This window comes from Lytechinus variegatus, chromosome 10, assembly GCF_018143015.1.
Source record: "Lytechinus variegatus isolate NC3 chromosome 10, Lvar_3.0, whole genome shotgun sequence".
In the NCBI taxonomy this organism is placed as follows: domain Eukaryota; kingdom Metazoa; phylum Echinodermata; class Echinoidea; order Temnopleuroida; family Toxopneustidae; genus Lytechinus; species Lytechinus variegatus.
The window spans coordinates 25693241-25715112 of record NC_054749.1 but is presented as its reverse complement, the minus strand read 5'-3'; the positions used below and the strand labels follow the sequence as shown (position 1 = coordinate 25715112).

The 21872-nt window shown below is 34.3% G+C and overlaps 1 protein-coding gene across 4 annotated transcripts in view; it reads right to left on the bottom strand.

The window, feature by feature from the left end:
• LOC121423132 (putative sodium-coupled neutral amino acid transporter 10) overlaps window positions 1–21872 on the bottom strand; it is a 41061-nt gene that overhangs the window by 18769 nt on the left and 420 nt on the right. For all 4 annotated transcript variants that reach the window (XM_041618426.1, XM_041618429.1, XM_041618428.1 and 1 more), the window contains exons 2-11: window positions 17885–18331; window positions 10685–10802; window positions 8007–8052; window positions 7352–7445; window positions 6799–6939; window positions 6346–6467; window positions 4563–4665; window positions 3369–3551; window positions 1168–1279; window positions 388–500 (exon numbers count right to left, since the gene is read on the bottom strand). In XM_041618426.1, the coding sequence (XP_041474360.1) occupies window positions 388–500; window positions 1168–1279; window positions 3369–3551; window positions 4563–4665; window positions 6346–6467; window positions 6799–6939; window positions 7352–7445; window positions 8007–8052; window positions 10685–10802; window positions 17885–17974 (1122 nt within the window). In that variant the 5' untranslated portion in view covers window positions 17975–18331. The remainder of the gene's footprint in view (window positions 1–387; window positions 501–1167; window positions 1280–3368; window positions 3552–4562; window positions 4666–6345; window positions 6468–6798; window positions 6940–7351; window positions 7446–8006; window positions 8053–10684; window positions 10803–17884; window positions 18332–21872) is intronic.

Here is a 21872-nt window from a genome sequence, read left to right as displayed (position 1 = left end):
TTATATTTCAGAATTTTGAGTTGGTCCACCTGAAAAGTACATTTTTTTACAAGAAACCTATGTGTATTTGTAACCCTGTTGCAATGTGTCATTATTGAGTTGTAGCTTTTAATACAGATGATGCTAAAATATATATTTTTTTGAGAAAAGCAAGTTTTCTTCATGCTTTATTTTTATCAGTACTCCTAGTACATTGGTTGGTTTGACGGAGGGACCATCGGGTCACAGTGATTAAGTTTGCTATCATCTTCCCCGGCCGCCAATTGATATACTGGGAGGAATGCTACAAAATGTTGCAGAATTTGAATATAAGATAACACTATACTTGTAATTAAATTTCTGAAGTGCCCAAGAATTAAAAAATAAATTAAAAGAAAACGAGTGTACCTTTGGCATGAATCTTGTTGGGACGCCTACTGTATGCTGGTAGATGAGAGCTGGTAATATAAAACAAGCCAACGAACCCATGGTGGATCCAGTCAAACTCAATACAACCTCAACTAGAAGAGGAGAGAACAAAATTCAATTCTTAAGATTTTTAGGTACAGCCCTAATGACTAGATGACTTTGGATAGCAGAGCTCCCTCAAGATCTGATGTCTTAATTAAATGGAAGAGGTTTACAACCACCAAAGATGCTTTTCAATCAATTCCAATTCATTATATTATCATTTGTCAATGTTAAAAAGGGTTTTCTAAACATAACTTCTCACTAAAAATAAGCCAGAGTCATCATATCTATTATGAAAAACGTTTAGACACTATTAAGAACGTGTTTAGGGGCAATAGGATATGGTTAAAAAATAAAAACCTTCACAAACATTCACCAAATTTCACATTTTGCATCCTTATTAAATGGCCATCTATTTTTCATAATTCCTTGAAATTTGTTTTTATTTAGCTGAAAATTATCAAGAAAATGAAGAATATTCACTTATTTCTTAACTCTGAAAGACTCTTTTTACGATGTTCCACTCAGTTAACACCTTGGAAGTTTACAGGAAGGATTAAAACTATTGGCATCATTGTGGTCCCTCATGAAGACTTTCATGGTGTTGACCAAGTTAACATCGACTAAATTGTTTGATTTTTTTATAAATCATTTTGAGTTGATATGTTTTCCATCTAGACAGGTGGCTAAAGACAAGTTTGACTGTATAAAGCTTACCATTTGGTATAAGGATGGCGATGGTAAGTGTGATGGCTAAGATAACTACTGTGATGATTCTAAACATTGTAGGAGGAATGTAGGTCATACCGGTGATGGGGTTACAATCTGCCTGCTCAACAGTAAGGAAGAGGAGAGATAATTATTCTATATCATTGACATTATCATCATATTCTATATCATTGTCATCATCATCATCATCATCACCTTCATCACCAAGGAGCTCTCATTATCATCATTGTCTACATCATTACAATCATCATCATCACCATCCCCTTCATCATCACCATAATCAAGGCTCGACATTAGCGGTGGCCCGGTGGCCCGGGGCCACCAAAAATTCACCTCGGGCAACCATTATTGAAAAAATGTTAAGTTTTGGTGGCCCGAATCGGGCAACCAATAATTTTCAAAGTAGCGCAATTTTTCTCCCGATTTTGCACGCATTTATCAACTTTCTACAGTTGAAATTGCAAGCCAATTCGTCATGCGCCATTTTTGTCAATCTACACACAAATACACACACACAAAGATTGCATAGTCATGACAGTATGGAGGCCTACCACTGCACTACTGCAGCATACAGTATATATTCAGCCGGCTGCGCCGGCCGTCTGGCGTACGTGAGCTTGCATGCATGAAACCACTGCAGCTAGCTAGCTACATGTAGCTAGCTGTGCGCTAGCAGACTATTCAGAGCTCTGCGATACAAAATGTTACTGCTAAGAAATCTTCCACAGAACTTTGAAAATCTACGTCAAAGTCACATTTTACACCAATGAAATGCCCTTCTACAGTCCATATTACTAAATCCTGATTATTAGCAAGCATTAAAAAGAGGAATTATGACCTCTCTTTTGACTCAAAAAGTCCGATTTCCAAATGCATTAATACACATAAAACTCATAGGTGAGTACATCACAGTCCCACGTGTGCATTTGTATGTATGTTGATATTTTGTTTCTTTCGAAGCTGTGTCGTTTCTAGCCAAAAATAAACAGACAGCTTCTTTCTTTTTTGTTTATAAATGACTTCTTAAACCACTCTTAAAGGAAGTAAATATTTTGGGAAGGCATTTCATTGATATGAAATGTGAGTTTTCCATCATTTTGTCAAATATAGGAAGGACTTTTCTCACTGTTTTTCCAGATATAACTTTTGCCGTTTTCTTATTTTTTTTCTTTCATTTTTTTTATAGTGACTAAACCATTTATACCCCTTCCCATTGAATATGCCTGATTAAATAATATGTTTCTACTGAATAATAATAAAAACAATTTTCCCCATTTTTTTTATTAATTTTGTCTTATTCATTTTTCTTTCATTTTCTTTTTTTTTTCCTGTTCTTTTTTTTCTTTCCGTTGTATTTCACTTATTTATTTTATAATTTTTGTTTTCTTTTTTTCAATATACAATTCTAAAAATTATATTTGTTTCCCCCTTTTATGCATTGTTCTAATTTTTCAGCATATTTTTCTGTGATTTTCTCCTGCTATAATAATACCTGGGAACAATACAATTCTTTTGTTCTCTTTCAATCATTTCATATTTACAATGATAGAACAATTTATATATTACCACAAATCAATAAGCAAAGTAAAATAACTGCAAGCACGATTTACATACAAGATGCAAAGTGGAAGTAACTTAGTGGTAGTGGCTGCAGAATTAATATTTCAGAAATTTGTTTTATTCATTTTTATTTATTGTTTTTCTTTATATTTTTCGGGCCACCAAACTTTACTAACGGGCCACCAAAAAAAAAAGTTAATGTGGAGCCTTGCCATAATTATCATCCTTCTCATCATCATCATCATCACCATCATCGTCATCATCATCATCATTACCATCATCATCATCATCATCATCACCTTCATTATCATCACCACTAACATCATCATCATCACCTCCATCATTATCATCATCATCATTGTCATCATTATCATTGTCATCATCATTATTATCATGATCACTAGTATATATGATCAATATTATCAATACTGTTATCATTATCGCCATCATTAAAAGGCACTATTTTTACAATTATCACTCATCAAAATCATTTTAACTGCTGCCCCACTACTAGTCCATGTGCTGCTGCTACGACAACTACAATTACATGTACTACAACTGCTACACCTACTCCTACTTGTACACTTCTACTATTATCTTATTAATATCAGTAGGTCGGCAATACTCACATTTGGGCAGAGCAGTGAGAAGAGGCTTGCCCGACATGGAAACACACACAGAGGAAAGCTGAGTGCTACGGAGAGGGCAAAGCAGAGCTTTAACCCATCAGATATCAATGAAGGGGGTTGGTTTAGAAGAATGTCACCTTTGATACCTTCCGTATAGTAGGTGATGTACCCAAAGAAACCAATCTGTGGAATAACAAACAAATAAAAAATATCATTTTGATTTATAATAACAATTTAAACTAAATTCATTTTTACTTTAGATGACATTCCTGCACATATACCATGAAAAAATCATCTGTATACTATAAACTAGACAGATTCTTGACTACATGCATTGAAATTTACGCCTCTGCCATTGCCAGATCTGAATGAATATTAACACCTGACATCTTCAGAAACATTGACAATCTAATTGAACCATCACTCCTACATTCATTCATTAAATATACAATATAATGACCTCTTTGACCACCTTCCCATAAAAATAACAATAAGGATAATAATCATTAGACCATGTTTGCTCCCATATGCTTACATGGACATAGTAATGAGTTGAATCATCAAATGGTTCAATAAATACACATGTCTAACAAAGAATGGATATGTTATGTATCACTCTGTGATCCTAAAACTTTGAACTCCCAACCACAAAATCTAGTTAGGTCAATATAATACTAAAGAAAAGAACAGAAGCAATTACTTGTATACCAACCCTAACACTTGAGGTATCAAATTTCAACAGAGAATATCTTATTCATAAGTAATTTAGACATGTTCCTATCCTACATATCAAAAAAAGAAAAGAAAACAAGACTCAAAGTAGAGCAAATTGATTTTCAATTCATCGATAATAGGGGATTCTTGCTTCCACAATGCATGACAGATTCAAGAACATAGAAAACGTATTGTCAGATGTCAAAACACAACCAAGCAGTCTTTGTCAAGAATTGGTTAATCAAAACAGCAGTTCAGTCTTAGAATCTGGACAAACGAAATACTTATAATTTTTTGTCCGCTCTGAAGCTTTGGACGAAACAGCTGTTACGGTTCACCAATTTTCAACAAAGACCTCCCAGCTGTTTTTGTCATTTGACAGGCATTTTCAATACATTTACTTTGTTCTTGAATCTGCCATGCTTGTAGTTGCAAAAACTCCCTATTCTAAAATAAGAGCCACCTTGTTACATAACATACCACCATGTAGACAAATGCAACCAGGTTGACTCCCTTGGATACTACATCTTCCATCATCTTTGGGGTTCTCTCTTGGAGAGAATTATAAATAGCAAATAACGTTCTATGACAAGGAAAGAAAACAGATATAAAAGAAGAATATTTCAAGGTAAGGGACTAGGCCAGATTATTAGGGAGTTTATTAAGCCGGGGATGGCCCTTCAGGGCCAAAATCATGATCACGGCCGTCAACTGCGCAATCATGCCAAAAATTGGCATGCACGTTGTCCATGACATAATCAAAACAAGTGGAATGCCTCTGGCCGTCTCACCTGCATCACGCGGTTCAATATAGCAGCAGTGCTGACTTTGAAAACTACTCTAACTCGCACAAGATGTTCAGTGATACATGGTTACTCTTATGTCCACTTTTTATGAACTAGACCAATAAACTTACAGAGATATGGTTATTCAACAAAAAAACCCAACATGGCCAAAGTTCATTGACCTTACATGACCTTTGACCTTGATCATGTGACTTGAAACTCGCACAGGATGTTCAGTGATACTTGATTACTCTTATGTCCAAGATTCATGAATCAGATCCATAAACTTTCAAAGTTATGATGGTAATTCAACAGATACACCAATTCGGCCAAAGTTCATTGACCTTTGACCTTGGTCATGTGACCTGAAATGCGCACAGGATGTTCAGTGATACTTGATTACTCTAATGTCCAAGTTTAATGAACTAGACCAATAAACTTTCAAAGTTATGATGGTAATTTAACAGATACCCCCAATTCGGCCAAAGTTCATTGACCCTAAATGACCTTTGACCTTAATCATGAGACCTGAAACTTGCACAAAATGTTCAGTGATGCTTGATTACTATTATGTCCATGTTTCATGAATCAGATCCATAAACTTTCAAAGTTATGATGGGAATTCAACAGATACCCCCAATTCGGCCAAAGTTCATTGACCCTAAATGACCTTTGACCTTGGTCATGTGACATAAAACTCACACAGGATGTTCAGTGATAATTGATTAACCTTATGTCCAAGTTTCATGAACTAGGTCCATATATTTTCTAAGTTATGATGACATTTCAAAAACTTAACCTCAGGTTAAGATTTCGATGTTGATTCCTCCAACATGGTCTAAGTTCATTGACCCTAAATGACCTTTGACCTTGATCATGTGACATGAAACTCTAATAGGATGTTCAGTAATACTTGATTAACCTTATGGCCAAGTTTCATGAACTAGGTCCATATACTTTCTAAGTTATGATGTCATTTCAAAAACTTAACCTCAGGTTAAGATTTGATGTTGACGCCGCCGTCGCCGGAAAAGCGGCGCCTATAGTCTCATTCTGCTATGCAGGTGAGACAAAAAATTGCGATGCTGATTTTTTTTTCTCACAAATTGTATGATTCCATTGATGATGCTCATTTAAGCATGAAATTGAAATTCTGCTCTAAATCAAGAAACAAATGCCCAAATATCGCAATTGGGGTCTAGACATTCTTTTATGGTTTCATTCCCATTGAACGGGGATGAAAAAGTCATTTCACTCTCGTGGCAATTGCTTTTTCCTCTCCCACCACTTTTCAAGACTTACTTTTTATATTCATTTTGTTAATATTGTAAATTTGAAATGCATGTATATTGCAATGAACAAAAAAATGGTTCTCTCACAAAAAACTGAAGTAACTGATGTAAAAGACTAACTTTTAACAATTGAAAATATAACAAACTAACAAAAATATCTAAAGGTGAAATGATGAGATTACTTACGGTTGACAACACATAGACAAGGCAAAGATGGACATTCCTTTTAGAACCCCTGCTGGTCTCCAAAAAGCTACATTATTCACCCACTCCAATGAAATTAACCTAGGAATACAGTCAACAAATACCTGCAATGAAGAATTAAGAGAGAGAAAGTCCAATATCTAGATTCTATATTATAACAGGATCCCATTACATGAAAAATATCATTATCATAACTTTGCCATCCAACGGAAACTACCATAATAACAAGTTTCAAAATCAAAACAAAATCAAGAAAAACATTAAAGTTACCATTAGATGGCAAAGTTTCCAACTTTTATGGGGCTGAAGAGGTTCCCTTGAACAGATGAAATAAGTTGAAAACTCGTTTATTAAGGTTTTATGATTAAGAGACCTTTCATTTCCCCTGAAGGCAAGCCTAAGAGTATTAAAGTTAAAATCAAATGATGTACTCACACTTGTGGCAAAGAAGAAATAAAAGGAGATGGATATCGTACTAAGAGCACTCAGACTCTCAACATTCCGCTTCTGAGCTAAAGGCAAGATGATGAAGACGGCTGTTCCAAGCAGAATAAATGTTCTCAGGTTTGAGGTGTTCTGGAACAAAGGTTGAAGAAGAAATAAAGAAAGAGGAATATTAGTGCATCTATCAAACATTATTCAAAAGAAGCAACATCTACATTAAAAGAAGCTTACAACAAACTCCTCCTAATTCTTTATTTTGTTTATGTATCATGGCATTTTAATATCATTTACATTTTTGAACATTGTTTCAAAGAAATATTGAATGAAGACTTCAATTGAATAAATAAAAATCCAGCTGCTGACAGAAATTAACTCATGGCCACATGTATAATGTAAACAAAATATTTCTTGTGATTGAAATTGAGCAGAATGATTTTTCAGTTATAAATTCAGGTGAGTCAGGTGCAATTTATAATTGTCTATACAATTAGGGACAACTGCAATACTTAGAAACACAATGTACAAGTCGAAAGGGGTGACCTACCTCAATACCTGCAAATTTAGACACCAACGATGGGCCCAGATCACCAATTATAACAAAGAAAGCTATGCATGTACACATCAATAATAAGATTACACTGGAAAGAAAATGAATAAAATTACAAGAACGGGTAAAAAAAATGTTATTGTCTATTGAAATTGAGTTAAATAAACCAAGTAATTACCCTACTTAAACTGCATAGAAATAACTGGGACCTAAATAAAATATATCAATATCATTAAGTAAATTGAAAGCCATTCAGTCCCTGTGCATTTTTGTTCTAATAAACTTTAGTAGATCATGGCATTATAAATTTATATTTCTATAGGCCTATTTCATATTACATTTTAAATACTTATGCATCTTGTAAAATAAAGCCAGTTGATCTGAAATCAGATAGAAAAGTGTTTTTTTTCCATAATGAAAAATTAAAAGAAACATTCCAAATATTACAATGACAGTCTTATTTCACAATGGTAAAAACAAGAAAATTAACTGAATACATGCATCAACTATCATAACAAATAATTACCACCACAATGTGGTTTAAGTAGATGATCATTGAATATGAAAAAAAAAACATATTTCTACATTCAACAATTAAAAAGGAAAAAAAAACGACAACTAATATAAAAAAAAATTATTTAGTTCTACTTACCTAACTTCTACAGAAAGTTTTCCCATGCCACCCAAGGTATGGTGAGCTGTAAATTGTAAAATGAAACATTGTAATTAATAATTAATGTACCTGTTTGTGTTAAACTATGAATAAATAAATTCATTATTAAATCGACATCATAGAAGAAAGGGAAATATTTAAAGTTAAAGGGGAATGAAACCTTTGGAACACGTAGGCTTCTGTTGAAACAGAAAAATCAAAGAATAAGAACAAAGAAAGTTTGAGAAAAATTGGACAAATAATAAAAAAGTTATGAGCATTTGAATATTGCAATCACTAATGCTGCATGGAGATTCTCTCGTTGGCAATGCGACAATGATCTGTGATGTCACATGTGAACAACTTTCCCTTTGATCAACTATAAAATACCCCCAAAATGTATCTTTTTGCTTTTTCTTATGGTGATACAAACTCTTCATCCATGATATATTCTTTAAAAATCTGTGTTACATGCTCTCCTATAGAATGAACACATGATCTACTGATAGATGTAATAAAAAGACGCAATTTTGGTGAAATATGTAATGCGGAGAGTTGTTCACAAGTGACATCACACATCTTTGTCGCATTGCCAATGAGAGGATCTCCATAGCATTAGTGATCGCAATGTTCAAATGCTAATAACTTTCTCATTTTTTTGTTTGAGTTTTCTCAAATTTTCCTTGATCTGAATCTTAGATTTTTCTGTTTTCACACAAGCTATCTTGTTCCAAAGGTTTCATTCTCCTTTAATAATTAATGTCCCTGTTTGTGTTAAACTATGAACAATTAAAATACATTATTGAATCAACATCATAAAAGACAGGGAAATATAAATAGTTAAGGCTGTGTAAGTTGATGGGTATACAACATGTGTATTTTATTGAATTCATTTCACTTTTAGAAGTCTAATCTCCAGCTTTTTCACCATGTTCACTCTTTTTAATAAGTAAAAAAAAAATTAATATATAATTTGTTTATCATTGTACAAACATCTTTTTAGAATGTAGGCCTAATATATATTATATGGAACCACAACAATAAACATTCAAGTAGAAAAGGGGCAAATGAAACTAAAAATTTCCTGATATATTCATCAGATATTACTAGAATTTCCAGACATGTATGCACAGTCAATTGATCTACAAATGTATAACCTGCAAACAAGCTACCTATGAGCAAGTTTGTTTAATTTTGTTGGCTATCAAATGGTGCAAATGAATGATAATACTGTAAGATTAATCAAATAACTTGAAAACCAATTCAGGATCAACTACACTTGACTAAACTGTTGATCAACCACATGTTACTTTATAAATATTTGCTTTATCAGTCAAAAGGTAACTGAATACTGAATATGCATGCTTGTTACCAAGATACCAAGCAAAGTCACATTCATTCAGCTCAGATAGAGGATAATGTACATACATGGGTGTATTTTAATTATGTTTATTTCAGCTTTGTTGTGGCTTTATAAATTTAATTTCGATCAACAAGGCATTCTAGACCATACACACTACCCAAATTCAGGACAAACAGATTAAGAGACAGTGCAATCCCATATCTTGTTAAACTATTGAATAATCTTTAATCATTTTCCACACCCAACTTAATGTTTCCACTATGTCCACTGGATGTTCCCGATTTTGTCTATTGTATCGTACATTTGATAGTCATATTTTGTTTATTTTGATTTATACATAGGTAAATACAAACACTTATTTTAAAGAACTCAAGAACTCTGTTCTCTATATGCTTTATTAATTAAACAACTCAGGCACCTCTTTTTTTAATCCAAATAGCCCTTTATGGAAAAAAAATAATTTCATTATGACAAATCATACCTACCTGGATAATTTCATACTTCAAGATGTTATTTTTCGTTATCGTTGAAATGTTCCGAATTACGTTAGTTGCACTGGCTTAAAACACGTATTCCAATATAATTTGTTTCTTCCTCAGTTTTCCATTTGTTGCATTATAATTACTATTACCGATGGGTTTTTTTTCCATGTTTGTTAAATACCCAAACTTTTTAACTTTGTTCCTGTCTCCCTGTCTTCTTCTTTTTCATTCCGTCTTTCGTTCTAACATGTTTTCCTATGTACTTTATTCTTTCTCTGAGGCTTTCTTCTCATATGCTGAGTATTTCAATTTATTTCATATATGTATAATTATTTTGTAGAACAATTTTGATATTTGGCTATTTTGTTCCAATTTGTATATTTTTAAAATGTCTGTATATAAACCATATGTCAACTGAATGTAATTCAGCCTTTGGCTGCGATTTTCAGTGAGTGTTGAAATAAATAAACCATTCAATCAATCAATCAATCAATCAATTGATTCATCTAAAACCTAGACTTAATCAAATTACAACAAGACAGAACTTTGGGCATATTTGCATGCTTTAACATTTAAGATCCCATTATGGCAATTGAATGAAAATTATAACATTGAACAGCTTTATTATCTGCCATTGCAAAATAACTGATATTTTTTGTCCTTTAAGCTTTAATTATTCAAGAGATAAAACCTATTACATCATGAAGACTATGTCAGCACATGACGTTCCCTTGAAATGATACTGATCAAACAGGCCTACTCTTGATAGTAACTAGATAAGATCAAAAGAAACGGAGAAAGGTCCTGGTACTATAAAGCTACGGTGTACTTACCAACAGTTTCATAAGAAGTTTTCCTGGTAGCTTTACTTGATCTCAGAAGCAGATTGCAACTGAACTTGTTGACGATACCAGTAATAATAAGCAGAGATATGGCAAGAACCACCCCACACTGTGAAGATAAGAATAAACACCAAGACAATCAGTGTACAGAGTATTGACAAGTAGTGACATTACTAGATTAGTTTAAAAAACACGTTTGGGGTAATTACATTAAGGCTTTTTATCAGGGTTGGTGGATTCAATGATCATGTTGATCTAAATCACTACAGGTATGGTTTTTTTTTTTAATCATTGATTTAAATCACTTCCATTGAAACCAAAGATGAACATGTAGCCTATAGCGATTAATATTTATATGTAGACCCCTACTCCACTTTTATAAGTGGACTTACAACATTATCGCTGTAAAAATTTTCTTTGTTGATAACAAAGTTCTTGTTTCTTTATGTCAAAAGCCATAAGTGTTTTTAGAGGGCAGCTTTTGACAGAAAATATTAGAATAAGTTAAGGGTTATTAGCAGTTCTTCTATTCTGATCATTCACATGAACTGCTACATATTGCCCTCCATCACTAACAATTCGTTCATATCTATCCATAGCAATAGCACTTCAGAATGAAAAATATGTAAAAAATTAAAAAGAGGAATTCAAAAAAGAAACCCTGAACTTAAGGCTGAATTCCATCAGAGATTTTTGCCAGAATAGGTTTGAACCAAGACCTGTTCAGACTTTCTGTTTACGATTATGCTTCATATAGCAAGTACACTGAGAAAGGTTCAGTAATCCATGTAAAAAAAATGTAAGCATGCTCTTGGTAAAGGACACTAAAATCATGGCAACAACCATACATTTAGTGCCATATGCCAAAAATGAGCATTTATTTTTGTATATTTCTCAGTGCATTTGTTGAATTGAGTGCAATAATACATAAAATCTGCATTGTCCTGATAACATATAGTTTAACATTTTATTTGTTTACAGTACTCTAATATGTTGTAGCTGTAGAACCGTTTTTCTCATTTTTATTAAAATGCTAAGAAATTCCAAATACTACTATTCAGGTTTATTGTAGAAAAATCATTCAAATCAACTTGCAACTTTTTCCCAACCGCTCAGAGCTTAGCAAGTCAATGCTTTGAAAGAGTTCCAACTATGGTTCAAAGAACAAAGGAGTATTAGACAAACAAAAATTAAATGCAGTTTTCTTTAACATAAATATGATCTTCAGTCCTTGGCTTGAAAATAAAAAATATTTCTCTCTGGAGAATGTGAGTCTCAAGAGTCATGGGCCCAAATTCACAAAGGTGGTTTTGAAAACCCACGGTTGAGTCCATGGTTTATGCATATTACCTGTATAAATTACGCTTAATTTAGCGCGTATCGGGCGCGTGTATAAAATATGTCCAATGCTGATGCGCGCTTTTGTCACAGTGCGCTAAATTGACGCCTGTTGCCGGGCCTGTTTCAAAATTGTCGTAATCATGTCGGACGGAATTTGATAGCAAAAGAAGCTGTCATTTTTGTTAGAGGTAGTTTTCTTTAGACTTCTGTACAGGGACATGGAGAGCTTACATGACTTTCATCATGTATAAGTAACTTCCCAAGTATCTTTTCAAAATTTGTCTGTAAAAGGGCAAAAACTGTCCATGTCGGACGGAATCGATAGAAATGAGGACCCTTGACTTTTCTTATTCAAGTTATTATTCTATCAAAAGTTTAAGTGATAAGTGAGTAATTCACAGTCAAATAAACAGAAGAACAACCAAACATTAAATTCTCAAAAAAATCTTTATTCAAGGATTGTTGTCATGGCAACAGGAACTATTCAAAAACACATCATGTCGGACGGAACCAATCATGTCGGACGGAATGAAAATGTTACTTTTTTAGCAATTTGCCCAAATCATTAATTCCTTGCCTTTTGTAGAAAGGTCATCATGGGTACTAATGTTTTTCATAGTTAAAAAGATCTGACATCTATTTATAACTTTGTTACCATAGGAACATTGATGAAATTCCGTCCGACATGCTAGGTTCCGTCCGACATGATTAATAGCACACAGTCAAAATGCACTTAGCTGTTCAGTACAATTTTTGTCCGATTCATTATTTCTCAGTAATGAAATTACCAGAATTACAGCATATCGTATCACCCCAATTTTTTTCTAATTTCATGAATTATGAGACTTTCAAATCGCAATAGTATTTTTGGTGAACAATGAACAATAAACAGTCTTCCCGTCAAAGTTGAATAACAATGCAATTAAAAAGAAAATGATTGCATAAGACCTCACAGAAAGTGGTGCAAACTTTCACTCAAGTTTGACATCTTTAATATCAGAAATTAGTGCTGAGTGCTTCATGCTGAATGGACTGGATTTAGATGGTGGGGTAGATGGTTTGGTGGTGCATGCTGGCTCAGGAGTAGAAGCAGAGAATGTAGAGGATGTATTAGCTGTATTAGGAGCATGGATGGCAGTGGAAGCAGACAAGTTAGAAGTGGGATCAGAAGTTGCAGACTGATAACTAGTTGAGATAGAAGACAAGGAAGCATTTCTTGCTTTCATTCTCTTACACACTTGTCTTTCAGAAGAGCAGACTCATATTTTTCCTTGTTTAAGTTTTTGTCTTTCTTGACGTTTTCTATTTCTGTCTTTTTCTTTTCGATCTTGAGCATCAAGGGAGTCACGCCAATTTTTGCATCTAATTGCATTTTTTGAACGCTCCCACATTCTTGCAACTTCAAGGACACTGAAAATCACAACCAAAACACGATAGCTTTTTCGCGAAATAAATTCATCAGGATGGTAAATTAAATAAGTTTTAAGTTCTTTGCACACATCCAGAATTTTTTTTCTTTTTTCACTGTTTATTTTTAGGATGTTATAACAAATTGTGGGATACAGTTTCATAAAAATTTAGAAACAAAAATTGATTTCAGGTATTATGAAAAATTATTTTTATCATTTTTATCATTATTATTTACCCTATTATTATTATCATTCACAAATTCAGATGTAAAACAGTGCACTCTCATATTAAATTGTAAAACAAGCAGACAATATTGCAGTCAAGTATTATTTTAACTTTCCACAAGACACTTGATAGATTTGTGCATAGGCTATAGCCCATGCACTGAGTTGCTAAAGTGCACAGAGTCCTCCCTTCCCCAATCCAAAAACATGAGCATCTTATGAAGTAGATTATCATTTTCTTCAGCTATATTTTGGGCAAATTTTGTATCCCACATGCATCTCTGAGTTTTAAACTTCTTACTATTCATTTAGAAAATGCTTAAAGCAATACATAATGTTAGTTTTCTACAGTAAAACAGGACACTACCTTGGCCAGTAAAACACAAGTATGGCAGTGAGTCCAAACTTTGCGCGTGTCCAAACTTCGCGGACGGTCATTATCTCCAAAACTAGCCAATATCCTTAAAATCTGACATCATCAATGTGAAAAGCGACCTAAAATTACCCTTCGCTGAAAGTTTCTTTAGGATTAGTCCAGTATTCATGAAAATATTGGCAAAAGATCAGCAAATTTGTCACCGTTAGCGCCCGTTTTGAAGAAAGCAACAAGCATCACGATATCACCATTTTACAAGCAGAAATCATAAAAAATGTGAGTTAAATGTGGTACTAACCGATTCCATAGCATTTTGCCATAAATCTGATATAAATATTTCACTTTTTGAGCTTGAGTCTTTGTTTAAATCTCCACAAAAGCTTTGGTGCGCGAAGTTAGGTCACACTTTTTCTGAACGGTTTCCAGCACAGCCCGCATTCGCCGATCGGAATAGAATTTTGAGATCGCGATACCGGCGAAACCCCGTGACCTACTTTACATTTTCGTCCATGATTTTATAGTTTACGATCTTGCCGTCAATGTGGTAACTATTTCTTGAATTGGTTTTGTATAAATTATCAATAATTTGTGGACAAAATTAAGCCTGGTGAATATTTTTGAAAAGTGCGCGAAGTTTGGACACCCCATCATACTGGAAAGGTGAAAGCAAGAGGAAGGTCCTAAGCCATGTGCTTTACATATTGAAAGTGTACATCACTTCTGACCAATCAGATTGCAGGAAAATACCATACCTAAGTACTGTTTAATTGTGTGTAAGTTTGTGTACTGTGTGTGTCCAGAATCTGAACTGTAATATATGAGGTTATTGTACACTGAAAGCTGCAGAACAGAAGTGTAATGTGTGCTATCTCAATAGATTCCGTCCGACATGCCACTTTCATGTCGGATGGAAAAAAAGTTATCCTTATTTTTTCCTACTTAGGTGCAGGTAAATTTTAAAAATCATCATTCATTCTAAGACTACAATCAATTCATTGATACTTGGCTGGGAAAAATCTATAAAATTGTCAATGGTTTTTCTGAGGGAAAACTTCTTGGAAATTTTTTGCATGTCGGACAGAAAATTTTGAGTTACCTTTTCTAAAATTGCAGGAATCATTCATTTCTACATATATGATTCCAGTTAATGTATAAAAAGGATGATTGATATATATGTTAATATTTATAAACATGCAGTTTCAAAACAAAGATATTAAGTGTTACCTAGGACCATTTAATTTCAGAGAAAGAATTCCGTCCGACATGCTTTCAAATTTGCATCACGTTATAAAATTTGCGAAAAATTCAAGAAAAGTTGTAAAAATTGAATGGATACTTATACTTCATGAAAGAGGAGATATGAATCATCAATAAAAAATGAGAAAACATCGTTTAAAAACAACTTTCAAAAATAAGCATGATGGTTACCAATTTTGAAACAGGCCCTGCCGTGGTTATTCACGCTATTTTATTCATGAGTCCACTGTTTTTATTCATGAGTCCACTCTTCAAACAGTGGACTCATGAATAAAATAGCATATATAACCATGGTAACAGGCGTCAATTTGGCGCACTGTGACAAAAGTGCGCATCAGCATTAGACACATTTTATACACACGCCCAATAGGCGCTAAATCAAGCGTAATTTATACAGGAAATCTGCATAAACCATGGACTCAACTGTGGGTTTTCAAAACCACCTTTGTGAATTCGAGCCATGGAATTCTTTCAGATAAACTGATCATCATTTCATGTTAAGAGCTTTGAATAGGAACAAAACACCAACTATGCAGCATTAGCTGTACCAAGATATGCATCAACTTGGATTGAACCAGTCAGTAGGAGCTCTCTACAACAGAAGGCGCAGACACATAAGAAATTGTAAACATCTTCATGACGTTAATTGACTTGATAATTATGAAATAGAAACCTCAGATTGATTTTAGTACCCAGTAGTGAAATTAGGCCCGTTTTGAAAGTCCATTTTTGATGCACGTGTACACGGCGTGTTTTTCGGTCGTGTACACGTTGTAAACACTGAGTGAGAGTTAACCCAGGGGGCTCCCGGCCGCGTAGCGGTCGGGAGTGAGTTACGGTATTTTTTCAGTGTTTCCTACATGTAGCCTAAGTCACGGTTTTAAAGCTTACCTGAGAAGTTAGAAGTATCAATCCACAAAATTTGGTGCAATTAAAAAGTTTACTCAGCTTAGCAGCGCATTAAATTAATAATGAATGCAAAAGTAAATCAGTGCAGGGCTCTAGTTAGCGCCGACGTTCGTTGGATGCGCATTTTGCATACTGTACCGTGTAACTGAAGTTATCGATTGATTTTCATTATTTTATTGCCAATCTGAGGAGCGTGTGTTTGTAGGCTTGTAGCACATGTTTATGAGCGTATAACACGTAACTGGAGCAATGATCGCTGTCGCAATTGGTGATTCTCAAATTGGCTCTAAAAGTGATTGAAGAACTCTTTCGAGAGTCTCCAGTTACGTGTTATACGCTCATACACATGTGCTACAAGCCTACAAACACACGCTCCTCAAATTGGCAATAAAATAATGAAAATCAATCGATAACTTCAGTTACACTCAATCCTGCAGCGATCTGTGCATGCATGTACGGTACAGTATGCAAAATGCGCATCCAACGAACGTCGGCGCTAACTAGGGCCCTGCACTGACCGGAGCATACCCATTTCGTGTGGTACAAAAACTTGAGTCTCCAGAATAAATGTGGATTAAATCGGCGATTTTGGAAGTAAACTCACTCTAGGTTAATTGAAATATATTGACATATTAGTGATTAATACATGTGCAGTGTCTGAGAACTAAGAATTAATGTGAGGCTGTGAGCTTGTTCACTGACTTTACAGTCCCACGCAAGCTTTATGCAGATGCTACCGTGTACACGGTGATGGAATTTAGTACACGTGCACTGACTTGACCGTGCGTGTACACGTGTACCCGAAACGGGCCTAAGTGAAATATATGATTTTAAAGTTTATGTCAATGTAAAAGATTATATTTTTGGTGTTAGCACTTTGTTGAAAAAAAAAATTGTTTACATTTTTAAAGAATAAGAAAAAATTTGATTTAAATGAAAAAAATCTGATTTAAATCATGTAAATCTGAATTTTTACATTTTTAATAAAGAAAAAAATTGCCAACCCTGGCTTAAATTAATATAAATGTCAGCAAATGCCATGGTCTTTGATGTCTTACTGATTGGCCTCAATGCTTGCCCATCTCCACTGCACTGGATACTTATTGTGCCATGTTTAATTTTTTTTTTCAATTTCTGCTCAAATAAAGCAATGTGCATCATTAAAAATTGGTCTTGTCCTAAAAAAATAATGAACATTCAATGTCTGTTTTGAATAAAGTCTGCCCTTAAACCATGATTTTTTTTAAAGTCAATTTATAGATCATAAAATTCCACAAAATATATCACACAAGTGAGTATGATATAATCAATTACAAATTGTTATTAAAAGACAATTGTAAACGAGGTAAAAAAAAGTATCTAATACACAAACTATTATTCTATGAACAGAACCTATGAATCTAAATAAATTTACCAGTGATTAGTAAGCAGTGATGATAATATAATAATGTGTTACCAAGAAATCATTGTGGAACATATCAGGAAAGAGAGCTCTTAAATGTTCATGTTTAACTATCAAAACAAACTGAAATTCTTCTTCCAATGTCATCTTGTGTAGTAAATCATAAGTTTACAGAAACGTGGAATATTGCACCCAATTCTCTGAAAGTTCACCAAATAGACTGTACATGAAAAAACAGGTGACATTTTATTAATAAGACCAAAGATACTGACCTCTTTGAAACACCAAGGCATGGCCAGAACACTGACCCCTATGATGCTGTTACTGAGGTTAATGACCGCTGACCAGGGAGTTTGCCCCATCTTGGTGTAATGATCAATGTCCGATACACCAGACAGGGGAACACTGACTTCAGAGGGATCTATGGTGACCAACAGGTCCGGTGACGACTCGCCCCAGAATCGGGGCTACCTCCAAATAGCCCGAGAGGTACACGCTTCAGTATTTCCCTGTCTGTATCAAAGTTCTCATCTGGTCCAGGGTATGTTTCCCTCCAACCCCTGTTACACCTTTCCTCCAAACTACTTTAGTTGGTTGGTAGGTTCTTGGACTTGGGGATCCTCTGATGTTTTTCACATGACAGGTGATATGGACAAGGTCACATGGTCAATAGTCCAATCACTTTCAGGTCAAGGCACCACATTTGCTTCTAGATTCACCTACATGTAGATAATTACAAAACATGATACAAGATTACAGTTGCCAAAACATGCAAATTCTAGCTGTATTGTTTAAAATAAAATCTCATCCAGCTCATCATGGTAAAAAAATATATTCAGGAACTTTACTGAAAATTGGCAGAGCCTTGGGAGTAACTTTAGAATCCAATGTCATAATCGATTATGAGAACATACATGTAGATACTACCTGTGGTGTAAGAACAAGGCACATACGAGACATTATATCACATAGATCTGTAATCGATTCACGACATTGGATTCTATTTCTAAAGGTAAGCCAAATTGGCATCACTGATACAAGAAACTTTTCTTGTGAAATATTGTGGATTTTGAGCAGGGATGCCATATCTGACCAAGTTCAGCAATTTACATTCAAATTGAACAGGGGTGGTGCACACAGAATGATACAATAAATCATACTCTCTAGTTGTAAGTTATTGATTTGAAATTTGATAGATATGCCAATGACATATGATTATCCTATATTGCTGGATTACAGTGTCATTTATTGTAAAAGAAAAAAATCCTGTTTTGCACCCCTTTTTTATGTACAAAGTTATTGCAAAGCCACATCATTCTTTGGCGATTTAGTTGATCTAAAATTTCTTATGAGCTGTGTGTGGAAACCATGGTACATTTTTGTAACTAACTATTGTATTGTATTTCTTGAAGTTTGAATGATTAATCATGGCGTAGTTCCTTGAGCAAGAAATTTATCCACATTGTGCTGCACTCAACCCAGGTGAGGTGAATGGGTACCTGGAACGAATTTATTCCTTGAAATGCACTGAGCGCTGGAAGGCTGCTTGAGCTACAGCCGAGGTAATAATATCCAAGTTCTTTGGAAGCGTAGAGAAACGTTATTCATAATGTGATATGCGCTATACAAGAATTGTCTATTATTATTATTTATCTCTTAACAGGCATGAGAGCCGGCCTGCATGAAAGACAGAGGGAGACAAAAGAAGAATGGAGAACCAAAGACAGAAAGAATAAAGAGAGAATGAGAGAGAGAAATGGACATCAAGAAAATACAAAGCTGTGCTGTTTTTCTTTTATAATAAATCAAATAAATTTCCATGCACAAAATTTCACTGAATTCCTATGATATCATCCCATTATTAAGTGTTGGGAAGTCAATTAATATAGATAAACAGTGTAAAACAAATTACTCAAACCCTTTATTTTGGTTCAATTTTTAGTTGATGGTAAAAAATTGGGGAATTTGGTTCTGCTTAATCTATTGTTGGGCCTTCTCCTTTTTCTAATATATAACATAACGATTTTATGCTATACCTCTGCGATGACGATAATCACATAGAGCTGTTGTGTTTGTTGCAATAATCCTAAAAAGCAGCTTCCTGAAAGATTGTGTAGGATGGTTATTTTGTAATTTTCCTATTTTGTTTATTTCCTTTGACTTTTTTTTTCTTCAGCTGTTTTACATTTCTGTTCTGCCTAGACTTGAGTTCATTTGCATATCTTTTTAGCACTGCCCTTGCAGTTATTTGTGGTTATTTGAGTTTAATGATATTCAGTTGTCATTCATTCATTCTACTCTGAATGCCTTTCCTCCGATTCTCTTTTGTCATCTTCATTCCTTCTCTATTCTCTCTCCAGGTGTTCCACTCATTCCATCCCTCCCCTGACTCCTTAGTTTCTACTTCCATTATTACATAATCCCCCAGACATCATTTATCACCTTCATCTCTTTCCTTATTGGTTTATCTTAGAAATTGGGTTCTTACATTTTAGTTCGATCCTTCCATTATCTTTAGTTTGATTGGTTATTTCTAATTTCAATATATATATAAATTATTATGTGGTTCTGAGGTAAGCTGAGGCAAAGTAGCCCAGAGATTAAAGCAGTTCACTACAAGACTCCTTCGGTTGCAGTTCTGTTCATTTTGTGTCTCTACTTCAGTTTCACTTGTTTCCAATTTGGTTTGATGATTGATTTGAGCTACAATTTAGAACTCATAATTTTCTACTAATAAACCTATAATTTTCAACCTTACAATTGTAGGACTGAATGATTGAATTTACCCATCATCAGAAAATAATGTCATACACTCAGAACTTTGCAACATCCTTTCAAAGGAAATTTTAATAGGATGATGATAAAGGCAAAAAATTGCATGCTCAAAGAATCAATTTTTCTCATAATCTCAAATTATTAATTTTCTAAAAACTAACAAAATATGATAGAGCCTTTTATTACTATTCAATACAACTTCTCCCTCACTAAACACACATTTGGTAAATATGATAACAATTTGAAAGTGAATGAAATATTTCACGTTTCAGAATTGGTCAGTTTTCCTGTCTTTTTTATTGTAGGTAAGCCTATTTGTGTTATGATGGAAATTTTTATGATCTTTAAGAAAATGTTTAATATTTGAATTCATACCTGGTGTAACATTTCCACTACAATACAACTCAAAGGAAGTTTATGTCTACCAGTAGAGGTGCACGGCCAATATGGGAGACCGTCTCCCATGTGGGAGATTGTCCCCAATAATATCAGAGACTTAAAACTTTTGGTATCAAATTTCAGAGACAGTTTCCAGTTTGGAAGACTAATTTCCTTTGTTTACATTTGCTGCAAAATGATTCCCTTAACAGCAAATGAAAAATTACCCCTTTTCACATTTTGGTTGTCATCAACACACAAAACAAATGGGCTTCTTAATACCTCAGTGAGACAAAAATTACAGGTGGAAAAAATTATGTTTTGGTGGTGTTGGTTTTTCTTTTGTCCTTTTGCAAAGCAAGTCTCAAATGTGGGACTCTGGGAGTTTGTCTCCCACATTGGCCTATTGCACCTTTCTATATAGGGATCTACTTCTTGCATGCCGGGCTCCTTGCCCTTGTTCTCTTCCACCTTTTCTGATTCCCCCTTCTTGAATTCTCTAATCTCTTCCATCTTCATGTTTTTGCTCTCCTTCCATCTCTCCTCCTCGAAAATTTTCCTAGAGTTACCCTTTAATGATTTTTCCCTTCTCCATTTTCTCGTCCATCAGTAGAGGCGCTGGTCCGAAAATTGGGATTGTCCCAGAAAACAAGGATATCCTCATAAACCAAGACAAATCATGTCTTGATAAATTGAGACTGTCCTTGTTGATGGGGAAGTTTTTTTTCACTTCCCCCTACGGGACAAAGACAGCAATTACGGAAATTGAGAGTGCTAAAAATAGATTCAGTGACCTCAATTCCCCCCAGTTCACCGTCTATTTTTCATGACTTACCGTCTTCCAATAATCTTGTTATGAAACCTGATATGTTTACATTGACTAGCACACTTGATTGGTGTCGGCACTTGACAGGTGAATGAACATTCCTAGATTTCTTGTGTGAAGAAATCCTTATAAACTGAGACAGTCCCTGTAAACTGGGACGATCCCAATTTTCTGACCAGCGCCTCTACTCAGACTACTGCCCATCTCAATTACCTCCTGTCCTGTCTCTTGTCTCACTCTATCTACTTAGGACCTACTTATCTTCAGATTAACCTGATAGC